General features: G+C 42.7%; 1 protein-coding gene across 1 annotated transcript; it reads left to right on the top strand.

The window, feature by feature from the left end:
* Nucleotides 1-967: 967 nt before the first annotated feature.
* Nucleotides 968-27,574, top strand: C10H7orf57 (chromosome 10 C7orf57 homolog). The gene is made up of 9 exons (XM_060247773.1): nucleotides 968-1,022; nucleotides 6,445-6,642; nucleotides 15,834-15,939; nucleotides 16,060-16,216; nucleotides 18,521-18,568; nucleotides 22,166-22,266; nucleotides 24,729-24,844; nucleotides 25,203-25,350; nucleotides 26,789-27,574. Exons 1-9 carry the CDS (start codon nucleotides 968-970, stop codon nucleotides 26,829-26,831), a joined length of 972 nt encoding a protein of 323 aa, XP_060103756.1. The 3' UTR covers nucleotides 26,832-27,574.

The following is a 27,574-nucleotide window of genomic DNA, read 5'->3' on the forward strand; positions in this document are numbered from 1 at the left end:
CAAAGAGGTGTTGTGTTTGCTGGAATAAGGTTGAGAAATCCATTATGGGATAGGGTGGGATATAAGAGCAATAAGTAAATAAGTTACCGAAGCTGATCTTTACCAGGTTAAGGCACAGTATCAGTGGCAGGAGTTTTTTGTGTTCCCCACACATATATTCTGGTATTCTGATAGAGGGGATTCGGTGACATTCACGAAAAATAAAGCAGTTGTGAATAGACAGTAGATCACAATCCAGAGGTGTGCACAGAGCAATTTCTGGCAGACCTTCTGATACATTTTGGCCAGTGAGTTTCCTTCTGAGAATGCTGTATAGGTGGACCACGGTCTAATTCAGCAAATCATTACCTATGTTCTTCAGCAAGTGCATGTTTGGGATTACCCATGATAGATTCAGGTGGGTAGCCACGTTGGGCGGAAGCAGTAGAACAGAGTTTGAATTCGGTGGCATGTTTATTGTTCTTAAACGCGCCACTGGTCTCATGCTTGGTTCTAATGCAGATTAGTTATGCTTTAACTACTGGCAGATTCTTATACTTGGATGCTTTACAGATTTAATAGGCAGTGGTGGATTAGGGGATACAGTGTACATGCGTGTAGACCATGCAAATTTGAAGTTGTTCCACCTTAGAAATGAAGCATGTCACTGCCCTGTGATGACCTAAACATAGTACTGCCAGGTTGAAGCTGACCCCTCATGTAGTTTTCAAGGCAAGAGGTGATTTGCCATTGCCTGACCTCTGTACAGTGAACCGGATTGCCTTGGTGGTCTTCTGTCCAAGTACTAACTAGATCTGATCCTCGCTTAGCTTCCAAGATCTGACAAGATTGAGCTGGTGCATATCTTGACTGTAGGAAAGGTTTCACAGGTCATCGATCGCCCGAGGGTTTTTTTTTTAAGTTCAAATGGTTACTTGTTATCTGGTGAAATGATTATTTTCTCAACTTTCCTCCCCATTGTGCAGGTATGAGGAATACAAATAAAGAGCCCCGTGCACCCCCAAACCGATATGCACCATGTGGTAAGTAGACTTCATTTAAGTGTGTGTGATGCTTCTCATGTAAAGAGGACTTCAGCCCTCCGTATCATTAGCAAGAGTTTAAGAATTAGATAAGCAGCTCCATGGCGCAGAGTGGTAAAGCTACAGTACTGCAGTCTGAGCTCTCTGCTCACAACCTGAGTTTGATCCCAGCGGATGCTGGGTTCAGGTAGCCAGCTCAAGGTTGACTCAGCCTTCCATCCTTCCGAGGTCGGTGAAATGAGTACCCAGCTTGCTGGGGGGAAAGTTTAGATGACTGGGGAAGGCAATAGCAAACCAGCCCATAAAGAAGAAGAAGAATTGCAGATTTATGCCCTGTCCTTCTCTCTGAATCAGAGAATCAGAGTGGCTTACAATCTCCTATATCTTCTCCCCCACAAAACAGACACCCTGTGAGGTGGGTGGGGCTGAGAGGGCTCTCACAGCAGCTGCCCTTTCAAGGACTACATCTGCCAGAGCTATGGCTAACCCAAGGCCATTCCAGGTGGTGCAAATGGAGGAGTGGGGAATCAAACGCAGTTCTCCCAGATAAGAGTCCACACACTTAACCACTATACCAAACTGGCTCTCTCTAAAAAAGTCTGCTGTGAAAACGTCGTGATGCGACTTCACCCCAGAGTTGGAAATGACTGGTGCTTGCACAGGGGACCTTTACCTTTTTATTCAGAGTATCAGAGCACAAAGCCTGCAGCTAGAACGAAGCATATGGTACAGAAATACATATAATTAGCAGAAGCAATCCCAAGTACATCTGCTTGGAAATTGAATCCAGTTTTATGCAGCGGGGCTTATTCCCAGGAGAGTGTTCTTGGGATTGCGCACCCCGCCAGTTCCAAAGCTAAAGGAAAAAGAGGTGTAAACGGGGAGTAAGCTCTAACGGCAGCACTTGCTAGCAGGCCATCTGGATCCTGGAGCTGAGCCATAACTGCTTATCCTGCTGCAAAGTGTAAGTCTGCACAGGTAGAGTGTTGGGTTTCCCACCCTTATTGAACTGTCGTTTTACTGTCTTAGATTCTCTAACCTTGTTGGGTAACCGAACTGAACACCAAATGAGATGTAGGAGGAGGAATGAGGGCACCTTATGGGCTAAAGCTCAAGAAACGTAGATTTCACTCCCTTGCTATTCTGCAAATCTTTATGATGGTGGGGGAAATGTTTGATTTATGTTTCTGGTTTGAAGTAGGACAAATGTATGTTTTTTTGTCTTCTACAGTTAGAGGAGCCTGCTTGCTTAGGAGTTATTTCTGGTAACCATGGCCAGCTCCTGAGTGGAATGTATCAGAGCTCAATAAATCCCAGGTGCCATGTCCTCATGGGGCCTAAAAATGTCACTTCAGCACTTAGCATTTTTAACAAATGTGACCCCCTTTATCTCTTATTTTCTCTTCTACTGGTTCACTGCCAGCCGTAACAGAGGGCAGCTGAGTGGCATGAAAGAAAATAGTGTGACATTTATTTTGCATTAAAGTATCCTAAGCATTGGCAGCTGGAGCCCTGGAGGTTCTTGAGTGCAGCTTAATTAAGATCAGAATAGCTCCTCGGGCACATTTCCTTGTGTCTTACTTGACATATTAAAGTTCTGTAGCTCTTCAAAAACGAGTGTTTTATATCTGGGTTAGAGATTAGCTTTAGAGTGTGCTGATGGCAACCAGAGTTATGGGGGATGGGAAAATGGAATGGACAAAATGGCTGGTATCGCCGCTTCTGTGTCCCAAACAACAGCCTTGCATGGGTACTTTTCATTTTAAAAATACTGCTGGGATTTTTTTTTTGAGCAGGATTACACAAGGGCGGAGTTCCAGTTGGCTTGGTGTCAGGGGGTGTGGGCTGATATGCAAATGAGTTCCTGCCAGGATGCGCAAAGCAATGGTGCCATCCGGGGTGTGTGGCCCAATATGCAAATGAGTTCCTGCCGGACTGCACAAAGCAATGGTGCCATCAGGAGTGTGGCCTGATATGCAAATGAGTTCCTGCCAGGCTGCGCAAAGCAATGGTGCCATCCGGGGTGTGGCCTGATATGCAAATGAGTTCCTGCCAGGCTGCGCAAAGCAATGGTGCCAGCAGGGGTGTGTGACCTGATATGCAAATGAGTTCCTGCTGGGCTTTTATTTGCATGTAACGTTTATTTAGCCCAAGGACCACATATGGCATAATGAGGCAAAAGCCAGCTTGGGTCCTGCAACAAGGATTTCTTCTGAGGCCTGTTGATGTTGACCCTGACCTGGATGTCCCAGGCTAGCCCGATCTCATCTGATTTTGACAGCTAAGCAGGGTTGGCCCTGGCTAGTACTGTCTGGGAAACCTCCAGAGATGTCCAGGGTCATCCAAATGACAGATGCACGTCTAAGTTCTGGACTCTTTCTTCAATAACCTTTTGTTGCTCTATTCGGAATGAGAAGGTCTCTAAAGGTTAGAGGTTGTGTTGTGCTTGCTGTGTCTGCAGACAACCTGTGCCAGAAGGAATCACCATCTGCTAAGTCTTTGACGCAAATACTTCACCGGAGGACACAGTTCAGGCTGTCACATGAGCTTTACCTTGCGATCCCATTGAGAGCCAGTTTGGTGTAGTGGTGAAGTGCGCGGACTTCTCTGGAAGAACTGGGTTTGATTCCCCAATCCTTCACTTGCAGCTGCTGGAATGACCCTGGGTCAGCCATCGTTCTCCTAGGAGTTGTCCTTGAAAGGGCAGCTGCTGTAAGAGCTCTCTTAGCCCCACCCACCTCTCAGGGTGTCTTTTTGCGGGGGGGGGGGAAGGTAAAGGAGATTGTGACTGCTCTGAGACTCTCAGAGTATATCTCAGAGTATAGGGTGGGATATAAATCCAATATCATCATCTTCTCCCTAAGTAGGTCTGCTTAGTTAGCTTACTGAAGTCTACCCTATGAGACGCACTCTCATTAAAGTATTCTGAGGATTGCAGTATGAATTTGCCAGTATGGATTTGCCATTCCAGAAGAGAGAACTTTGCCTTTGCTGTGCTGTCTTTAGACAAGGTGTTCTCCAACTGGCCATGGATTATTTTCACCAGCGAATAGGCCAACCCGGCGTGGGAAGCAGTACTTTCAAACATTCCTTTCCAAAATGTCGTCCTCTTACATTCAACTTGGTTGGGTCTGCTGTTCTGGTACCAAAGAAATAGGAGAGGCCATAGCTCAATGGCAGAGCAGCTGCTTTGCTGGCAGAAGGTCCCAGGTTCAGTCCCCAGCATCTTCAGTTAAAAGGGTCAGGCAATGTGAAGCCTGGATCCCATGGAGAGCTGTTACCAATCAGAGCAGACAATAATGACCTTGATAGACTCATGGTCTGACTTTGTATAAGAAAACTTCATGAGTTCATGTGCAGGATTTAATTTCCTCTCTCGTTGGATTGACCCTTTGGAAGCACCTGCTTGAGTTAATTTGAGACTGGTAGGTTCTCCTTCAGTCTTTTTTTCTCAGTCTTCTGTTCTTTCATTTTTAGGGGTGGGGGAACCCTAATGCATACTATTTTGTTTATTAAAGGAATGCATATGCCTGCCTTTCTCCTGACCAAGTCAGGATTCAAAGCGGCTGTCGGACACAGTTGTTTAGCACCCTGTTGACTTCAGTTCCAGCGAGTCCTTCAGCTTCCTGGCTCTCCAGGTTGAAGGAGATCTCCTGAGAGAAGAAACGCAAAATCTAGTTGCTTGGAGGCACAGCAAAGCATATATGAAGGAGTTACAATCTCCAAGATGGGGGAAAAAAATTCACTAATAATTATAAAAAGTTAGTTGGTCCCTGAGAAATTGCAGGAGAGGAGGATTTTGGAAATCTCTCCTCCCCATCCTTTTCCCTTCAAGCTTCTTTCCCTACCTCAGAGACCGCCTCTCTCCATATGTTCCCCAGAGAGCACTGCGTTCCAGCTCACAAAATCTCTTGGAAATCCCTGGGCCTAAGGAGGCCAAACTTAAAACAACTAGGGAGCAGGCCTTCTCTATAAAAGCGCCCCAATGGTGGAATCAGCTGCCGGAGGAGGTGCGGGCCCTACGGGACCTCAACCAGTTTTGTAGGGCCTGCAAAACTGCCCTCTTCCAAGAAGCCTTTAAGACGTAACCAGAATGAATATTACGCTGCCTGGATAAATAGAGACTGTAGCACCACTGTATTGGTTTAGCTTATTTTTAAAATTAGTTTATATTTTGTATTTATATCGTTGATTGATTTTATCTGTTATTGTTATATCATGATACTGTATCATGCTCTGTAAGCCGCCCTGAGCCTGCCTCGGCGGGGAGGGCGGGGTATAAAGAAAAATTTATTTACTTACTTACTTCTATGAAGCTTCTGATGCACCTGTTGAAGAGAGCTGTGTTTCTCGAAAGCTTATGCTACAATAAAATGTGTTTCTTAAAGGTGCTACTGGACGCTTTACTATTTTGCAGCAACGGACGAACATGACTAACTCCTCTGGGTCTGTTTCAGGGGGAAGACATTAATTGCCCTTTGTCTACATTTGTAAAAAAAAAATCAAGTATCTTCTTTATAAGATGGTGGGAACTGAAAGGACCTCGTTAGTGACAAAAGACAGATGAATGCATTAACTGATGGTGAACGTTGAGATGGTTTCTTGATGCATTGCCAAATACTGCGTTTGATGCACGAGGAGGCTCCTGCGTAGTGATTAAAGCTCTTTATTAGTGATTCAGCATGATGGATGGAGAGAGATAGGGAGAGCTTTAAGTCCTGTGAGCCATACCTGTAGTCTAAAATTGTGCAACCCAGACAATTTTGCAACCTTAATATAGTAGTCGTAGTTTATTGAATATAGCCGTTGGCTATTACAAATTTGGTAAAGCCACAAGAAACATAGGCCGTTTTCCCACTGACCTTACTCCGGAGCGACGTCCCTCTTCACCGCGCAACGCCTGCGCGGATTTCCCACCAACTGCTGCGCACAACCAGGAAGTGCCGCGGCTTTTGCGTCGCAGATGTAAACCGCTAAAAACCAGTTTACATCTGCGACGCAAAAGCCGCGGCTCTTCCTGGTTGTGTGCAGCAGTTGGTGGGAAATCCGCGCAGGCGCTGTGCGGTGAAGAGGGACGTCGCTCCGGAGTAAAGTCAGTGGGAAAACGGCCATAGACAGATAAAGCAAATTAACAAATGCAGATTAACAAATAAGATGCTAATCCAAATCAGCGGTAAATTACAGGTTAAAACATATCAAGCTAAAGTGTCTATAAGCAGCTGCCCCCCTCAGTACCAACCTTAATGAGATCTATGTAGTAGTTGTGCTGATTTCATGTCCCCTTTCAGCATCCACAGTAAGGGTACAATGAATATCAAATCTTTCTCAGTATATTGCATCAGCTTCTAATGTGAATGGACTGTCTCGTATAGTAGGAATTGCACAGAATTAATTGTAACTATCTCCTTTCTTGTCAATACAGATTGGTACTACCACATACCTCTGAAGCGGTCAGAGGAGCCTGTTAACTCTGAAGTTCCACCTCAGCCAACATCCCAGATCCCTGGTCTTGGTGATTTTGGAGACCCTCACGATGAAATCACTTTTGGAGGACGAAGGAAATGGATCAAAGACACTGACTCCGAATATGTGAAGCTGGCAAAGCAAGGAGGCCGACCAGGTGATTCAGTGAATAAAAATGTCACGGCTTTTGCAAAGCCGCAGCTCGCACAGCCAGCCTGGAGGCTGCTTGGAGAAATTTGGGAAATGTTAACAGAACAAGAAAAATGTGTGTGCGGGTGTGGTAGTCTTAGCACTCTATCTGATGGCTTTAAATCATGTGTCGTCGCAAAATGTGAGCTTTGTATTCTAGCCTGTGTATTTGCTTTACTATTTAATTTTTGGGGTGTAATGTAAAGAAGAAGACCGTAGATTTATACCCTGCCCAGCCCCGTAGCTAGAGGCCCTGAGGGGAGGGGCCAATGGGGGGCCGCAGGGGGAGGGGCCATTTAAATAATTCAGGAGGCTGTTGACTGCTCCTGCCACCTGTCCCCTGCTATTTGGACCCCACCAATCAGCTGATCTGTGGGCCCTTTAAATGGCATGGGAGGGCCAGGGGCTGCTCGTGGGTGCTCCTCCCACCCAATTTAAGTTGCACAGAAGAGAGGGGCAGCCTGGGGGTAAGGGCCCCCCAAAACTGTCAGGGGGCCTGACCCCGCCCTTCTCTCTGAATCAGAGTCTCAGAGCGGCTCACAATCTCCTTTATCTTCTTCCCCCGCAACAGACACCCTGTGAGGTAGGTGGGGCTGAAAGAGCTGCATGGCTCTCTTGAAGTTACTGAGAGAGCCATCCCAAGCAGGATACTCGGCATCCTACTCAATTCTATGAAGTGAGGTTTACTCCCAGGAAAGTGTTTCTAGCGTGGCACTGTCAGATGCGCTAAAAACAAAAGCATCTATGTTTATTTCTGCAGTCAATCCTCCCCCCCCCCACCACCCGGAAGTTTATAAAGATCTTAATATGGTAATGGCCAAAATGTGCAGTGTTTGTGTGACATACGAGTAAGCCCTCCAATGTCAGGGCAGCAGCCAGAACGAATGATTGGGAAGGCGGACGCTGAGGCCGGAAGTGATGTGCCGTTGTTTGCAGAAGCCATCTGGTGCACTGGAGACTTGAAAGGCTGGCTGCGGGGAATGCAGGGGGAAGGCGGCTGTAATTTCAGAAGGAGATACGGCTGAAGGATTAGCAGAAGGAGCATCAGGCAGGAGCTACGCAGAGAGAGTGCAGCTGCAGAGAGCTCACCGGGAGGGTAAGGAAGAGGCCGGCAGGACGCTCAGAAGTCGCCTAGCAGCGCCGGGAGGGAGAGGCCATGAAGTGAGGAGTTGAGAGGGTTGGGAAAAAAACCCCCACGAGACTGGTGTGGTAAAGGGAAACTGGCCGATGAGAGGAAAAGACCGGAGGGGAGGGGGATGTACTGATGAGAACTTTGGGAGAGAGACGGATGAAGTGTGCGGCTGTAGCATGGAACAGCTCTATATACGCTGTTGGCCTGCTGTAAAGGGAGGCGAAGGAGGACATAGCAAACTGTTTGGCATGTCCTAGAGCGGCCAAGGAGGAACCCAGGAGGGTGGTCCTGCAGATTTGGCATGAATAGAGGTTTATAAAATGATGCATGGGCTATAGAAAAAGAAGCACGTTTCTCCCTTTCTTACAGTATAAGAACTCGGGGGGGGGGGCATTCAACGAGCTTAATGAGCAGTAGATGTAGAACAGATAAAAGGAAAGAGACATTATTAATGACACAAAGAGTCATTAATACGTGGAATTCACTGCTGCAGGAAGTGGTGGCAGCTTCAAGAGGGGATTGGATACACGTAGGGAGTAGAGGCTACTAGTGGCTATTAGTAACAAGTTATATCGAACACTCTGTCTGGGGCAATGATGCTCTGCATTTTTGGTGCTTGGGGAGCAACACTGGGAGGGCTTCTGGAGTCTGGCCCCACTGGTGGACTTCCTGATGGCACCTGGGTTTTGGTCACTGCGACACAGAGGATTGGACTGGATGGGTCACTGGCCAGATCCAACATGACTTCTTTCATGCTCTTAACTCTGGTCTGAGGCAACTGCCAAGGTCACAGGCTGACTTTCCTTATTTTTCCTAATAATGCCCCAATGATTGTTTTTCGCTATGACCTGGGACTTCTTTTTTCCTGTAAGCGTGTGCTTTTAAAATTTAAATGATGATTAACGAGCTTATTCTGCATTGACAGGTCTTAAAAATAAATACAGAATGTCATCTGCTGGTATGGCTTCTGTGTCACAGTGTAGTTTGATTTGGTACTGAGCCTCTATACCAGGGCGGCCAAACTTGCTTAATGTAAGAGCCACATAGAATAAATGTCAGATGTTTGAGAGATGCAAAACATGTACAAGTATTACACACTTGTCTTTATTAAAACTCTTAATACTTTCTTTGCATATATTAAATAAAATACATATGTATGCACTTTACAACACAACCATGATAGAAGGAGACTTTTTTAAAAAAACACAAAAGCTGGGAATAACAGTCCCCATAAGACTAGCATAGGGAACGGATAGTGATACCATCTCACAGAAGAGCCTTTCCTATGGCCCGATGCAATATTTTTCTATCTGCAGTTGTAGAAGGCCTTTCCTATGGCCCGATGCAATATTTTTCTATCTGCAGTTGTAGAAGGCCGTTATAGAAAGGTGCCAATGGCAGAGCGGGTTTGCCCTAGCTGTACAGTTAAAGTGGAAACAATCGACCATGTTTTGCTTGCGTGTGGACTATACAAAAGCATACGTGTCAAGTATATTCATAAAAACATAAGAGAAGCCGTGTTGGATCAGGCCAATGGCCCATCCAGTCCAACACTCTGTGTCACACAGTGGCCAATATATGTGTGTGTGTGTGTGTATACACACACATATACATACATACATACACACACACACACATATACATATATATATATATATATATATACACACACACACACACACACACACACACACACACACACTGTGGCTAATAGCCACTGATGGACCTCTGCTCCATATTTTTATCCAATCCCCTCTTAAAGCTGGCTATGCTTGTAGCCACCACCACCTCCTGTGGCAGTGAATTCCACATGTTAATCACCCTTTGGGTGATTCATCTTTTGCTAGAGAGATGCCGAGGCCTTTTGGACTCCAAAACTAGAAATATATTGCTAGCAGACTCTAACCCCCAATTTACAAATGATTGCGCCAGATTTCTGGCAGCTGCCAGGAGAATTCGTGACGATTTTGTAAAGGAGGGACTTTGAAGTTGACAGCTTTTATCCTTTTTGTATACCTTAAAATTTTTGCAAAGCTCTCTTTTTTCAAATACTTGTCTTTTACTGTAACAACCATGCCTAAAAGTTTGAGTACTTTGTACACCTAATTTGAATGGATTGGCTTCAAAAATTGTTATCGTTTTTTACTATTGCTATTGTTTTTTTACTGTTGATTTTACTGTTAATTGTTTTTATGATGTAGCCCGCCCTGAGCCTGTCCTATGGGAAGGGCGGGTTAAAAAAATGAATTAAATAGGGCTTCCGGTGTGAGTTTCCAACAGAGCTGACGCCCTCTGGATAAGGGGGGAACTTAATCCTTTGTTCAGGGTAGTAAAGAGCCTTTTCGGGTTCTCTGCCTGCATTTCTCAGTTAGAGATTTGCCCAGGATGACGCCATAAATTCTTGGAGCCGTTGATCTCAGCTGAAGATTGATGACAGAGGTTATCTTTCTGAGGCTTTGTAGAGCCGGCAAGGAAGAGGAGCGTCGTTCAGCATCTACAAAGGATTAAGAGCCATTCAATTGGCTTAAGCATGTTTGGATCTCACTCTCTTTTGGGACTGATATACATTTGAAAGATCAGGAAGACCGAAGTTTAAAGAACATAGCCGCTAAGGTACTTTGATTATTATCTATCACTCCAGGACATTCCTAATCTAATCTAAATAACAGTAGAAGGTGGAAAAGCCTGAACAGGAACGAAAGTGAGGGGAGGGGAGAGACTGTGAAATTTGGACTTTGTTAAATTAAAGGCATTGATAGAATTTGGGAAAGAAGAAAATTGTTTTGAATACCTGTGGTCAGTGACGTAGGCTTCTGTGTTTTGGCTCTGTACCTGCAAGCAACATAACAAGCATTCAAAGACTGCGATATTTGGAGAATGAGAGTTTAGTGATCCAGGAAGCAAAAGCTGATGGTGTACTGACAGCCAATAAAACAAGGATTACAAAGAGAACGTGAACCAGGAAGTAAAAGTTGAAGGAGAGAAGACTAAGAAGAAGGTCCTTGCTAGGAATTTTTAACCATAGAGAAAGTACGATCGCCATTTTGAAAGAGGGGAAATTACCAAAAATTGTTAAAAAATCAATATCTCAGCCCAGGAAGGTAGGAGAAAGACGAAATTAGTCTTATTTTAAACAGCAAGTTCTAAGGTACTGGACTTGGTGCTGAATTTAGATTTGGAGCCCCCTGAGTCTTTGGGGTGTTTTTTTATGTCAGAAGGAAGATTAACTCGTGCAAGATCTCATTCTTTGGACAAAATGCAAAGCCAGTTTGATACCATGGAAGCCAGGATTATGAAGGGCGTGGAGAAGATGATATTAGCTAGTAAAAAAGAGCTTAAGAAAGATATTGGAGGCCTTAAAAAAGAAGTTGAAGATTTTAAAGAGGAACTAGGTATGGTTAAAAACAGGGTCAAGGGGGGTTGAAGAGAAAGTTGATATACATGCTTCCACCCTATTGAAACTGCAAGAGAAGGTAACAATCCATGACTGCAGATTAATGGAAACTCAAGTGCGTCTGAGAGGAATACCTGAAGAGGAGGGAACTGACTTAATGGACTATATGGTGAAAATAATTGCTGACTATTTAGAAGAAGATCCTGAAAAATTTAGAAATATGCTGGACAGTGTCTATAGAGTTAATTCATCATATGCAAAAGACAAAGGCCTACCAAGAGACATAGTTATAAGACTAAGGTCCAAGGATATGGCTGGGAAAATTCTAAATAAAGGTTTTCAAAAAGCCCTGACAATAGAAGGGAGTAGAGTCAAAATAATGAAAGAGCTGCCAAGACAAGTGATAAACGACAGGAAGAAATATAAGAGATTAACAGAGAAGTTGCATGCAGAGGGTACGAGATACAGATGGATACTACCCGAGGGTGTGGGCTTTGAACAACGTGGAAGAAGGGTTACAATAAGGAATGAGCAAGAGATGTACAGTTTTTATGAAGAGAATAAAGACTCTGCATCATAATGGAGTACAAGTTATTATCTTGGAATATAAATGGAATAAATTCACCACAAAAACGAAAAGCAACATATATAATTTGTTTACAGGAAGTTCATATACAACAAAAGGATTATAAATTTTTGTGGAATAAACAATTGGGATTGGAATTTTTCTTATTGGCAGATCAAAAGAAAAGGGGTGTGGTCTTTTATATTAAAGAACAATTAGAACCAAAATTTATATTCAAAGATAACGATGGAAGATATATAGCAGTGGAAGTGATGATCGATGCAAAAAAATCATTATTACTAGGATTATATGCACCCAATGGAGCGAAAGATATATTTTTTAAAGACATTAATCGACAGTTGGACGAAATGTCATATGACCAGATCCTGATGATGGGTGATTTTAATGGAACAATACAAAATAATATAGATAGATCGAGGCAAAAGAGGAACGATAAAGAAGGAAGATTGCCAAAATCATTTTTTGAGCTGGTTAAACGAGAAAGTTTGGAAGATATTTGGAGAAAATTTAACCCTATATACCTTCTTTTCAGCAAGACATAATTCTTTTTCCAGAATATATATGTTATGGGGCTCCAAAAGTTTGGGCCTCATAACTAAAAAAGTGGAGATTCTGCCAAAGGTTTGTGCAGATCATAACCCAATATGTTGGATTACAAAATTGCAAAAGAAAACAAGAAGATGGAGAATAAATGAGGACTTGCTACAAGATAAAGATATTGTGACATTTCTAGAAAAGGAAACTGCAGCGTTCTTTCAAATAAATGACACTGATGATATAGAATTCCAGACAGTTTGGGATACTTATAAAGCTGTTATGAGAGGACTATTAATTGCATTGAATAATAAAGATAAGAGGGCCAAAGAAAAGCAGCTGTTAGATTTACAAAATGAAATTAAGAAAAAAGGGGAACTAAAAAAAAGACCAGGAAAAAATAAATTAATAAAGGAAATTACAATATTAGAATCCCAAGAAAGGCATTTGTTGAATAAAGAATTAGAATAGAATTTAAAAAGTTTGCAACAGAAATCGTTTGAAGGTGCGAACAAACCTGGAAAGTATTTAGCCTGGCAACTGAAGAAAAAGAAAGAAAATAAAATCATTAACAAAATTGTGGCAAATGGAAAAGAGATAGTGGATCAAGAAGGAATTAAAAGAGAATTTTTTAAATATTATGCAAATTTATTTAAAGGTGTGAAAATCAAAAAAGAAAAAATGGAAGAGTATCTACGAAATATTAAGATAGCACCCCTGACTGAGTATATGAAAAAGATTTTGAATGACCCAATAGAAAAAATTGAAATTGAAGCAGGAATAAATGTAATGAAAGTAGATAAGGCTCCAGTGCCGGATGGATATACAACTAAATTTTATAAAACTCTTAAAGATGAGATAGTACCAAAATTGCAAAAATTGTTGAATACGATAAGAATAAAAGGGGAAATCCCAAATACCTGGAGAGAAGCTGTAATTTCGTTGATCCCCAAGGAAGGTAGAGATGTCACAAATGTAAAGAACTATAGACCAATTTCATAATTAAATAATGACTATAAGATTTATACAAGAATCTTGGCAGAACGACTTAAGCAATATTTGATTAACTTGATAAAGGAAGACCAAGTGGAATTTCTCCCTAAAAGGCAAATAAGGGAAAATGTAAGATCTATTGTAAATATTGTAGAATATTATGAGAAACATCCAGAAAAAGAGGCGGCATTATTTTTTGTGGATGCAGAAAAAGTCTTTGATAATTTGAACTGGGACTTTATGTTTGCAGTAATGGAAAAAATAAATCTGGGAGAACATTTTATAAGAATGACGAAAGCAATATACACGGATCAATGTGCAAAATTGTGTATAAATGCAGATCTACAAAAGAAATGAAGGTGAGCAAAGGTACAAGACAAGGATGTCCGCTTTCACCATTGCTGTTTATAATGACTCTTGAAATTTTGTTAAGGCAAGTACAAGATGACAAAGAAATAGAAGGATTGAAAATTAGAGGATTTTCTTATAAGTATAAAGCATTTGCAGATGACATTGCGTTCATAACGGAGAATCCGATTCAAGTGATACCTTTGTTGATAGCTAAGATAAAAGAATACGGAAAAATGGCAGGACTATATATAAACAAAGAGAAGTCGAAATTTCTATGTAAAAATATGCAACCAAACAGACAGAAAGAATTGCAGATTTTGACGGGATGTGAAGTTACTCCTAAAGTTAAATATCTAGGTCTAGAAATAACTATGAAGAATATTGATTTGTATAAAAATAATTATGAAAAGTTATGGTGCAAGATGGACAAAGATATGATGAAATGGAACAGACTTAATTTGTCTTTGCTGGGTAGGATTGCTGCAATCAAGATGAATATTTTGCCAAGAATAATGTATTTGTTCCAAACTATTCCGATTGTGAAAGATAGCAAACAATTCAATAAATGGCAAAGGAAGATTTCTGATTTTGTATGGGCTGGGACGAAACCAAGGATTAAGATGAAAATTTTAACAGATGCAAAGGAGAGGGGAGGTTTTCAACTTCCAGACTTAAGACTGTATCATGATGCAGTTTGTTTGACATGGATAAAGGATTGGATAATGCTGTTAAATAAAAAACTTTTATTGTTAGAAGCTCATGGGAATAAATTCGGCGGCATGCTTATATGTATTACGGGAAAAATAAGATGGACGGTCTTTTCTCTCACCACTTTATTAGAAATAACTTCCTAAATACATGGATAAAATATAAGAAATATGGTGATGAAAGAAAGCCGCTTTGGATAGTGCCAGCAGAAGTAATGAAAATAATAGCTGAATCTGATGAAGAGAGAGGGATGTCATATAACCAACTGTTAAAGATTCAAGGGGATAAAGCTGAATTAAAATCAGCAGAAGAATTAAATAACAAGTATGACTGGTTTAAAATGCAACAAATAAAAGCTTGATGGAAAAGGATATTAAATCTGTTGGAATTAGATGTGAGCAAACGGAATTGGAAAGGGTTCTGCTTGGAGACAATGAAAAATTAGTATTGAAAATATATAAATTATTGTTGAAATGGTCTACAGAAGAAGAAGTAGTAAAATCTCAAATGATTAAATGGGCAATTAATGTAAATAAGAAAATACAAATGGATACATGGGAGTATCTATGGAAGAACTTGATGAAAATATCAACATGTCAGAGTATTAAAGAGAACTGTTTCAAGATGATGTATAGGTGGTATATGACTCCGAAAAAACTCGCAAAGATGAGTAAAAAGATGTCGGAGAGATGTTGGAAATGTAAGAAACATGAGGGTTCTTTTTATCATATACCATATATATATATATATCATATGTGGTGGACTTGTGAAAAAGCGAAAAAGTTTTGGCAGATGATACAAGAAATATCTAAAATTTTGGGATATGACTTTAAGAAAGTTGCAGAGACTTTTTTGTTGGGATTACAAATGGAAAAATTTCCAAAAGAAGATAGAACTCTAATTTGGTACTTGCTCTCAGCTGCTAGGACATTGTATACGCAGTTGTGGAAGCAAGAAAAAATACCAGAGAAATGGGTTTGGATCGTGAAAGTTTTATCGTGGAGTGAGATGGACAAACTAACAAGAACTTTAAGAGACTATGATTTGGAAGTGTTTAAAAGGGAGTGGAAGAAATTTAGAGGATATATAGAGAAAGAGTGGAATGTAAAAAGACATTGGACAATTTTTTAATAACGAATATGAGAAAAGGGAGAAATTGAACTTTGATTGGTTAAGGGGTACCTTTATAAGTGAACTCAAGTATATAATTTCGGCGGGAGTCTAGTAACGGAGGGAGGGGGGATTGGAAAATATCATATGGGTTAGGGATAGTAATGATATAAACAGACATTGTTACCATATGTTATTAATAAAAGTGTTCAAAACAAAAAAAAATGAATTAAATAAATAAATAACTGCTATGCAGCACTGGTAACTTGGTAGAATAATATGTATTTACCAAATCTTTTTTTTTTTTTAAATCCTGCTAATTTGATGACATCTGAATTTCTTTGATTTCAGATCTACTGAGACATTTTACACCTACCCCACGCAAAGTGCCCCTAGGGAACTACACGGCACCGGACTGGTACATGCATCATAGCAAACCAACGGGCGACGACGCTAAGTGAGTACTGATCATCCTAGTTAATCTCTTTAGGAGGGGGAACTGAGGAGTGTTGAAAAGGAGGGCTTCTCCGTCTCCTAACAGGACACAAAAGGCATCACGGCGGCTCTTTGTCCGCAGGTCGCGGGGTTCAGCTATGCCAGACTACATGGTCCACGAGGAATTTAAGTCCGAACAGCTTGCCAGCTACGAGCCTAAAAGGGGGCCTTTTGATTTTGATATGAAAAGCGTTTGGCAAAGAGATGCTGAAGACAAAGAAAACAAAGAGAAAAAAGAGGTATGAACTGGAGATTCACAGCTGACTGGTATTTTTCTGAGGCACAAAGGAAAAAGTTAACCTCGCAGCGGCTGGGGTAGGGTCCAGCAACTGCTGGTTCGCATTTCTGGAAGCCTTTTCGGAGTACACAAGCAGGTGAAAAACCAGGGAAAACCTTGAATATGTCTCTCCCCCCACCTCATGTACAGCGTGTAGGTTGAAAGCTTCCTCATACAGAACTAAGTTAGGCAAAACAGGGCATGTTCTCTTGCATACAAAATTCTAAACTAGGTTTAGAAACCTTTTTTGTGTTTGCATGCATGAAAGAGAACAAACCACATTTTGTTATTTTGGCTGATTTGGATATCATAGCAAGTTGCACCTGAAGTGCGCAAGCCCCCAGACTTTCTAAGTTCGATCATGGTACCTGAATACACCCTCTTAATGCCATATTATTGAAAAATCTTAAGTCATATTAGGCATAGTTCAGTCAGGTTACGGCATTTTAATTGGATTCAGAGTCAAGTTTACATTTAAGACTTATCAGTGAACTTAACTGTCTCACTGTATGTAACTTTGTCAGGGTTGTTCTTTTGTGTTTTTACACAATTTGTATATAGTCTACATATGCGGTTGGGCATGGCCAGCTTTTCTTCTCACTTTCTCCCAGTTTCATATGAACATATGAAGCTGCCTTATACTGAATCAGACCTTTGGTCCATCGAAGTCAGTATTGTCTTCTCAGACTGGCAGCGGCTCTCCAGGGTCTCAAGCTGAGGTTTTTCACACCTATTTGCCTGGACCCTTTTTTGGAGATGCCAGGGATTGAACCTGGGACCTTCTGCTTCCCAAGCAGATGCTCTACCACTGAGCCACCGTCCCTCACCAAATGCCAGGGATTGAACCTGGGACCTTCTGCTTCCCAAGCAGAAGCTCTACCACTGAGCCACCGTCCCTCCCCAAATGCCAGGGATTGAACCTGGGACCTTCTGCTTCCCAAGCAGAAGCTCTACCACTGAGCCACCGTCCCCCCCTTTCCTTCCCTCCTTCCCCACACTCTAGCTTTTGTACATGTGGATCCCATGATTCTCAACACTGCCTTTTTTGGTGACCATAGAGGACCCCCTCCTTCATCACCAGCCCAAAAGTTGGCTGGGTCCAACCTGCAAAGCTTGTTCACCCGATTTTTCAACCATTATAGCGATGCCCATTATTGACATAAATTACAGTTAATTCTACAAATAGCATTGATTTTGGTTCTAAAAAACATCGACTCGTATGGGTTCATAGTATTGCTGAAGCCACCTTTCATTTTCTTTCATGCAAAAGTGTAGGTCAGTGCTGTGAATTAAGAGTGCTCTTTAAAGTCCAGCCTCATGATGTTATTCTACACGGGAAAAACTTGTTTGATGCAGTTATAGAACTAAACCCTTAAGGACGTCTCCAAGTACGAAAACAATTTTCTCTCCGAGGACTTCTGTCAGGACGACTTAAAAACACGTTTGTCCCAAATGGATTCTAAGTCAGATTATTCAAGACATCATGAACTCAGTTTTCTCCAGCTGCTAGAATGTATTCCTTCTTTTTCATCTTGTCTGGAAAATTAGGCATCTGGAACATTTTAAAAATGTATCTAGCGTTTGGTTTCTAAATTGATTTTTTTATCATCTAAAATTGCAAGGGAATTTGAGGCCAAAGACAATATAGATTGTATCTTTGGAAAAGTGGCAATCTCCGTGTGATTTGTACATATAGTTTGCTTTAAGTATGTATCCAAAATTATTTTAAGCTATTTATACTTCTTTTGATATTCATACTGTATCTTGTTTATGCTACTGAAGACAATTTCTTCTCTACCAATTATATTCTTATCAGTTTTAGTGGCCTGCAACTGCCCATGTTGTTCCTCATACTTTTGGTAGAAATCTTACATGGTTGTTTTTCGTAATGGTTATGACTCGAATATTCTGTTGGTTTCTTCACAGAGACTTGCCTGTCTTACACATACCTGCTTCTAAAGCTGTGGTTTAGCCTGCTTATTTGTCCCTGCAGAAACCTTTGTTTAACTGCTGTTTTCAGCAATCGCTGAAAGGTCTTCATACAATTGTACAATTTTGATTTCAAGTGTTTTATCCTTAAGCAGCATAGTATTTAAGAATCTTTCAGAAGGACATCTTGGCTAATTCATAAAAAGCTTCAGAGTTTGTCTTACCTTCATTTTATATAAGCTAACCTTGATAGTCCCTACTAGTATGTTTTCATTAGTTAAACCAACCACCTTGATTTCTTGATTTAAAATAACTGTTTAAAACTAATTTCCATCAGGAAAATGGAATACAAGTTGAGGGATCTCCTAGCAGCACAAAAGAAGAAGTAAGTATTTTCCAAAAATGGAATTTGAGTTGATTGTTTTGTCTGCCATGTCTAACAGACCTTTGCAAAAGGTAAGCTAAACCAGGAAACAGGTCTTTTAGACATACTTTCATGTTGATCAATCATTGCATCTTCTCCCCCGCCCCCCATCACTGTTACTGCCTCCTGTTTCCTATAAATCTAGCTGTCTTTTCTGCATGGCATTCAACCTACTGGGTTCTATCTTAATAAGTGTCACAAACCCTGCTTTCAGATTCCAGTGAAAAGAGAGCACCTTGGTTATCTTTAACTGCAGCTAACTGTGATATTGGTGTAATGCAGCATCATGGCTAAGGCCAGCTGGGGAATTTGCTCAGTAGGGTCTGGGGATTTTGAGCAAACAAGCGCAAGCTCCTCGTTTCTTCATTACGTTAAAGGGGTTCCTAGCGGACAGAAGCCGGGCGTTTTCTCAGTTTGAACAGTCTGAGGCATCTACCATCTAATTGCAGTAAAATGCGACTTGGGGAAAAAAATATTTTAAAATCCAAAGTTTATAATTTTATTGAAGTATAGACATTTACAGAAATGCAACAGAAAAAAACATTATGAAGCACCAACCAATAAATAATAATAATAATACTTTTTATTTATATCCCGCCCTCCCCGCAAAGCAGGCTCAGGGCGGCTCACAACACATAAATACAATGTACAATAAAATCATATACAATAGTTACAATTTCAATTATAAAATCATCCTTAAAATCATTAAAACTTCCATTAAGATTAATATTATGGTGCTATAGTTAAGATCTTCCATAAAATCCAGTGACTAAAACATACAACATATCCAGCAGGACTTTCTTGGCTTGGTATTAAGTGAAGGCTATTTTAAAGAGGTAGGTCTTGCAGGCCCTGCGGAATTGGTCTAAACATCGCAGGGCCGTACCTCCTCCGGGAGTTGGTTCCACAGTAGGGGAGCTGCTATGGAGAAGGCCCGATCCCGGGTGGTCTTCAATCTGGCCTCCCTTGGCCCAGGGATATTCAGCTGGTTCTAGCGACCATTTGCTTACAGTATAATTAGTGGAAAGCTAATAATAACAATGCAGTATTATCTAAGTGAACATCATGACCAGACACGAAGTCCTTGCCCAACAAGTAACTTAGAAAAGGGAGCCACCTATCTAATAATGAGTGCGAACCCGTTTGCTTTTTGACAGTGGTGTCAGCAAGTTTATCTAGTACGAAGTATGCCACGTTTTCAGACAAGGAGGATCTACTGCCTTCCACCCTAAAGCCATGGTGTATTTGGCTGCCATCAACATAATTATTTTGTTGGTTTATGAATTTGGAAATCATTCCAAATATTCAAGAGTGTAATTTGTGGCTTAAAGGGAAGTTCAGCACCCGTAATTTTTGTGATTTCTGTTGTTACAGAGCCCCAAAACTTCTGGATAACTGCCCAGGATTACCAATTATGAAAATAATTAAAATAAAATCCATTGAATATTGGAATAATCCTGTATCCCAGCTCCTGTATCCCAGCTCAAAGGAAAGGAGGCTGTTAGCTAACTCTTGAGAGGAGATGAATGGAGTAAAACTATGGAGTGTCAGTTACTCTTAACAATTAAGGATACTTTCACATATTAGTCTCCTACTTTGACGTATTTTTTGCTTCACTCTTTTCCCCCTAGTAATTAATTCCAAACATATTGTGACCTATAAACTTAGCTTTTTATTGCTGTTTAGTCTTTGCATATGTCAAAACATCTTCCTTAAACTGTATGCTAATTTGCCGTTCTCCAGTGTAGAGGCATCTGCCCATAAATATCTGAACTGCAGGGCTTTTTTTGTAGCAGGAACTCCTTTGCATATTAGGCCGCACACCCCTGATGGGGCTCTTTAGCTTGGAGAAACGTCGACTGCGGGGTGACATGATAGAGGTTTACAAGATAATGCATGGGATGGAGAAAGTAGAGAAAGAAGTACTTTTCTCCCTTTCTCACAATACAAGAACTCGTGGGCATTCGATGAAATTGCTGAGCAGACAGGTTAAAACGGATAAAAGGAGGTACTTCTTCACCCAAAGGGTGATTAAAATGTGGAATTCACTGCCACAGGAGGTGGTGGCGGCCACAAGCATAGCCACCTTCAAGAGGGGGTTAGATAAAAATATGGAGCAGAGGTCCATTAGTGGCTATTAGCCACAGTGTGTGTGTATATATATATAATTTTTTTTGCCACTGTGTGACACAGAGTGTTGGACTGGATGGGCCATTGGCCTGATCTAACATGGCTTCTCTTATGTTCTTATGTAGCCAATCCTCCTGGAGCGTACAGTAGGCCCTGTAAGCTCCAGGAGGATTGGCTACATCAGGGGGGGCATGGCCTAATATGCAAAGGAGTTCCTGCTACAAAAAAAGCCCTGCCGAACTGTTAACTTCCATTTCAGTGTATCTGAAGAATTGTGCCTGCACATGAAAGCTCATGCTTTGAATAAACTTTTGTTGGCCGTAACGGTGCCACTGGACTCAAGTGTTGTTCTGCCGCTTTAGACCAACACGGCTGCTCGCCTGGACTTCTTAAATGGTTGGGAGACATTTACAGGCCCAGGCAAGATCTCTAGCTAAGCAGGGTTCATCCTGGTTAGTAACTGGATGAGAGACCACCAAGGAATTCCACCAAGGATCGCTGTGCAGAGGAAGGCAATAGCAAATCATCTCTGAATGTCTCTTGCATTGAAAACCCTAGGGGGTGGCCATAAGTCGACTGTGACCGGACAGCACTTCCCCTCGCACTTTGACTCACACACAGGGCCGGTACGTGGGAATAGGCCAAACAGGCGGCCGCCTTGGGCGCCACTTGGCCTGGGGCGCCACGAGGTGCCCCCTTTTCCCATGCTCTGTGCCTGCTGCCTTCCGGACTCTGCAAAGTCTGGGTTGGGCATGGCAGCGAGCGCACTCAGAGTCAGCTCTCAGCAAAGTCTGGGGTGGGCATGGCAGTGAGTGCGCTCAGAGCTGGCTCTGAGTGCGCCCACCACCCAGACTCTAACGAGGTCTCCCAAGGCTTGGGAGGCCTCGGCAAAGTCTGGCGGGGGGGGGGGGGGACCTGGCAGTGACGTCATCATAATGTCATTGGGGCGTGCAGAGGATCAGGGTTTGGCCTAGGGGCGCAGGCAGCTTTATCCCCGGGCCCGCTCACACACCCATTTCCACACTGAGCTATTCTAGCCAGAGTCTGATCTTAGCTGTTGTTCAGAGGTCAGAAGCAGACGACTTTACTTTGGGCACTATGGCCGAAGCCATTTTAAAAATAAAATACGTTTTCTCATGGTGCGCCAAGGATAAAGGCAGGTGAGAATTATTTGTGTGCGGATGCCACAGTCTCGCCTCAGAACAACCGGGATGCTGCATTCATTTGGCATTATTACAGTATAATCCTATGAAGGGTTACTATAATCTAATTGTACTATAATCTAATTACTATAATCTAATTGAAGTCGCTGGGCTTCAAAACTTGAGTCACTCTGCATGAGATGGCGCTGTCAATCTCTTTCCCTTTTTAGCAGGACCTTCGCTGTGTTTTATATCTCCTACTGAATCAGATTTTATTTCCGCACAGATAAAACTTCCTGCTATAACCCCAAGGTATCCACACAGAACCCCGCAACCTATGGCAGCGAAAGAATTCCATGGAGGAAACAGGCTTTACTTCCCACCAATGTAAGCAATACGTAGTTTCTGCGTCTTTGGCAGACATAATAATTCTAGATGCTATTATTTTGCAAGCGTAAGTAACTATGCTAAAAGTGTTAAGGTGTGCATCATATTGGTCGTTTTCGCACTCACCTCAAGCCGGCGCAACCCCCCTCTTCACCGCGCAGGATCTGCGCGGATTTCGCACTAAATGCCGCGGAGCAGCCTTTTGCGCCGGAAACTCCCGTCGCAAAAGCCGCGCAAACGGAAACTGCTTTTTGGCGGTTTGCGTTTGAGCGGCTTTTGCGCCGGGAGTTTCCGGCGCAAAAGGCTGCTCCGCGGCATTTAGTGCGAAATCCGCGCAGATCCTGCTCGGTGAAGAGGGGGGTCGCGCCGGCTGGAGGTGAGTGCGAAAACGACCATTATGTCATCCTTGGTTACGCTTCAGTTAATGGCATTAAGTTTTATTGCAGAAATTCACCTTAAGATTCAGTTTATCAGAAAAAGAAACCTTACCTATGTAATACAGTGAGATCAAATCTGTACTTTCAGAATCTTAAAATTAATTTATCCGATGCTTTTGTGGAGGTAAACTGGCGATACGTGGATGTGTGTGCACTGTGCCAGACCTCTGTTAGTGTACCACTTAAAAGGCAGCACTTTTTTTCTTTGGCTGCTAGCGAAATCGGGACAAAGGCTGTACCCAGGTAGACAGTAAAATGATGTTGTTAACTGGACTATTAGAGCCTGGTTATGGAATCGTGAGGACGCTGTACGTAACTGAGATTGTGACTCATCTACATTTGAATGTGTTCATTTTAGAGTCCTTGACTGCTTTCAACTTGTGAGTTGCTGTAATTGTAACGGCCAGTGGCTTTACACAATACATTTTGCTGCTACTGTTAGTGTATCAATCAGGAAGCTTTGTTGGACCCACCTGGTGATGGTGGGATGGTTTGTGGTGGAGACTGATCAGGGAATGACAGCTTCTGCCTGATCTGGCCAGTCAGCCGCTCCGATTGGTTGACTCTCCTGCGTTGAGCCTAAATAGGCTCATCCCACCCTTTGTGCTTCCTTTTGAGGAAGTGGGGGTGGGCAACGGCAGCGGAACCACGGATTTTGTGATGGTGGCAGGAGCCCCCCTTCCCCAGCTGGGTGCGGGGGTGGGGGGTGGGGCTTTTGGAGCATGTTGAGTGGAACTTCCATGAACATGGATAATTTTGGATCGATAATATCCTACTCTTCAGTGTACTTACCACTGGCCCTTTTTTTTCCTGACGTCGCATCAGTCATGATATTTTCCTTCATAATGGTCTAACTAAACCATTCTGTGGATATTGGTATGTCTCTTCTTATTGGCTGCAATTCAGAGGACAACATTACATGTTCAGGTAGCCAAGGGAGCTCTATGCCTTGGACTGCTTTTGGAACCAAGTGCGGTTTAAAGAAAACTAACTTGTGATACGGTGCGATCTAAAGTTGAAAGAAATAAGCATCATCCTCAGAGGTCAGCTTCCCCAAGTTCAGTGCTTTGGGAAAGTGGGTTTCCCCCCCTCCCCCCCGAATTGTGATAACGTTTGTGCATCACCAGAGGTTTCCCAGAATTCTCTCTGATTTTTTTTTTTCAAATTTGTTTGGATTCATCCAATGAAAATAGAAGATGAAGATATTGGATTTATATCCCACCCTCCACTCCGAATCTCAGAGTGGCTCACAATCTCCTTTACTTTCCTCCCCCACAACAGACACCCTGTGAGGTAGATGAAGATATTGCATTTATATCCCGCCCTCCACTCTGAAGAGTCTCAGAGCGGCTCACAATCTCCTTTCCCTTCCTCCCCCACAACAGACACCCTGTGAGGTAGATGAAGATATTGGATTTATATCCCGCCCTCCACTCCGAAGAGTCTCAGAGCGGCTCACAATCTCCTTTCCCTTCCTCCCCACAACAGACACCCTGTGAGGTAGATGACGATATTGAATTTATATCCCGCCCTCCACTCTGAAGAGTCTCAGAGCGGCTCACAATCTCCTTTACCTTCCCCCTCCCACAACAGACACCCTGTGAGGTAGATGAAGGTATTGGATTTATATCCCGTCCTCCACTCCAAAGAGTCTCAGAGTGGCTCACAATCTCCTTTACCTTCCTCCCCCACAACAGACATCCTGTGAGGTGGGTGGGGCTGGAGAGGGCTCTCACAGCAGCAGCTTTCGAGGACAACCTCTGCCAGAGCTACGGCTGACCCAAGGCCATTCCAGCAGGTGCAAGTGGAGGAGTGGGGAATCAAACCCGGTTCTCCCAGATAAGAGTCCGCACACTTAACCACTACACCAAACTCAATTGCAGTTCCCATGTGTTTGAGCTTTGTGCCCTTTAAGATAAAGAATCGTTTAAAAGATTTCTTGGTTATCTAAGAAGGAAAAAAGATGGCTACCGTATCTTTTTTTTTTAAAAATGATTTATTTGGTGATGAATGTTTTCCTTGTAGGCCCGTTCACAAAAAAAACGAACCTGTAAACTTCAGTAAACTGATGAGCAGTGGTTACGGGGACGAGTGGCTCCAGCAACGGGAGGAGTGGGACAAAAAGAATTCCCAGCCGAATGGTAACGTATTGCCATCCCTTTTGGTTTTTCTTTGAAAGGCAACAGTGAATGCAGTAGTCGCTACAAATAAGCAACAAAGCTAGACACATCTCTTAAAGCCACGATCTGGCCCAGTACACAAGCTGTAGAAATCTGGGATCTCCGTTCACAGCTTCTTCGCTTACTCTCTCTGCACGAACAATGTGTTTGGTTCTGCTGAGATAAGATCGTGGGATTTTGTTTCAGGGGAGAGAGAGAGAGAGAGAGAGAGAGAGAGGTCAGGCAGAATTGATGGAGCGATATATTTGCAGGGCATAAAGGAAAGTGTCCGCGTGAATGCCCGCTGAGTGAAGCATCCCTTCTTCTTTGTCTCTTGCAGATTCTCTTTCTCCAAGTGAGTACCAGAAGAAAATAGAAAAGAGGCAGAAAGCTAGGAAACATACACTGTCACACAAAAGAATGCCTAGATCCCAATCTGGACCTGAAATGGGTAGCCAGCATAAGACGCCACTCTTCAAACTCCGAATGTATGCTACCCCCCGTCCCTATCCCAATTGCCCATTTCTGTCTTAACGAGTTATTCCCTTCCAAACATTCACACCCCTTTTTGGTGTCAAGGGGCTGTCAAAAACAAAGGAATATATAATTTAACTTAAACTTAACTTAAAATACTTTTAATGCTAATCCTTCTGGCTGTATGTTAATAAGAGAAAGGTAAAGGTAGTCCCCTGTGCGAGCGCCAGTCGTTTCCGAATCTGGGGTGATGTCGCATCACGACATTTTCATGGAAGACTTTTTACAGAGTGGTTTGCCCTTGCCTTCCCCGGTCATCTACACTCCCCCCCCCCCCCAGCAAGTTGGGTGCTCGGAAGGATGGAAGGCTGAGTCAACCTTGAGCTGGCTACCTGAACCCAGCTTCCGCCGGGATCAAACTCGGGTCTTGAGCAGAGAGCTCGGACTGCAGCTTTACCACTCTGCACCACGGGGCGTGTTAATAGTTAAACCTTTTTACAGACTATAGTGGCTAGTTTATTTTTTCGGCTGTTCTCTGATCTCAATGGCTGTGCTTCACAACCATGGGGAGGAGTCTCTAGCAGCCTCCCCAGTATACGCAGGCCACCCCTGGAGCTTCTTTTTAAATTGCCTCTAATTTCATGGAAGCTTATAAAACAGTTTTAAGGTGCTCCAAATTCAGACATCCTTTGCATTTGGTATAAGGTGTTCCAGAAGACAAAACATTCCTCACTCCTCTTAGTTATATGAACATATAGGAACATATGAAGCTGCCTTCTACTGTCAGACCCTCGGTTCATCAAAGTCAGTCTTGTCTACTCAGACTGGCAGCGGCTCTCCAAGGTCTCCAGCTGAGGTCTTTCACACCTACTTGCCTGGACCCTTTTTAGTTGGAGATGCTGGGGATTGAACCTGGGACCTTCTGCTTACCAAGCAGATGCTCTACTGCTGAGCCACAGTCCCTCCCCAAAGGGCATATGAAGCTGCCTTCTACTGAATCAGAGCCTGGGTCCATCAAAGTCAGTCTTGTCTACTCAGACTGGCAGCGGCTCTCCAGGGTCTCCAGCTGAGGTTTTTCACACCTATTTTCCTGGACCCTTTTAGTTGCAGATGCCGGGGATTGAACCTGGGACCTTCTGCTTACCAAGCAGATGCTCTACCACTGAGCCACAGCCCCATTCATGGCTCTCCAGGGTCTCAAGCTGAGGTTCTTCATGCCTATTTGCCTGGACCCTTTTTAGTTGAAGATGCTGGGGATTGAACCTGGGACCTTCTGCTTACCAAGCAGATGCTCTACCACTGAGCCACCGTCCCTCCAGGGCATCGGGAAAGTAGCAGTATTTCTGTATAAACTACCATAACAGTATTTTTCTTTCAGATATAAGGCACTGGCACTTATCTACATGTTTAATGAAAAAGTGCTCATTTTTTCTCTCATCTCTTGTCTTGCAGATTCAGAGACACCCCAGGAAGAATCGACACAAACAGACAATGAGTAAATGCCGATAACTTCATAGAATTACTAAAAAAAAAAACCAATCTATTGCCATTTCAGAACATCACTGCAGGCAGCAAAGCATAATGCCGTTTAGGAAGCAGGTGTCTACATTTATATGCTGATGTGTGTTAGACGATGCACATATGTTTAACAATGTTGCAGCTGAAATTAATTCAGCCCAGTAATCTGTCGCAGCAAGTGTTACGCGGTCTGGATGCTTCCTCCCGCTGTTGTCCGCCTGTCTCTTAAGACGCTGTTTTGTTTTTGAAGCCCGTCACCGATGACTTTTCCTAAGCCCTGTTTTTTTACAGCCTGCCATCCTCTCAAGCTGTACTATCAGCTTGGGAGCTGGTGAACAGCACCTTCCTTGCCGTCGCAGGCACCTGGATCATCTGGATGCTGCGTTCTGGTTTTGCACCTCTGGAGAGAATGTGGCGGGACAAAATTAGAGCTGTTTTGAGTAATACGCTTTTGCAGTGCTGAGCCTTTAACTCCTCTGTTTTTTGATGTTTCCAAGTATTGAAAAGGGTGAGTGAATGTCAGATTCTTGTGGCGGTCCATGCTTGACGAGTAAATAAGACATATGTTTGAACAAGCTTTGTGTATCAACACTGAAGCCATTTCCCAGAACTAGATTGCATTTATAGTTTTCAATGCCATTCTTTATGTTGTCGTGATTTGTACCGTATAAACTTACTTCAATACTTGGATTCTGCTTAAATAAATGCCACTAGAAAGTA

This window comes from Heteronotia binoei, chromosome 10, assembly GCF_032191835.1.
Source record: "Heteronotia binoei isolate CCM8104 ecotype False Entrance Well chromosome 10, APGP_CSIRO_Hbin_v1, whole genome shotgun sequence".
Classification (NCBI taxonomy): Eukaryota; Metazoa; Chordata; class Lepidosauria; order Squamata; family Gekkonidae; genus Heteronotia; species Heteronotia binoei.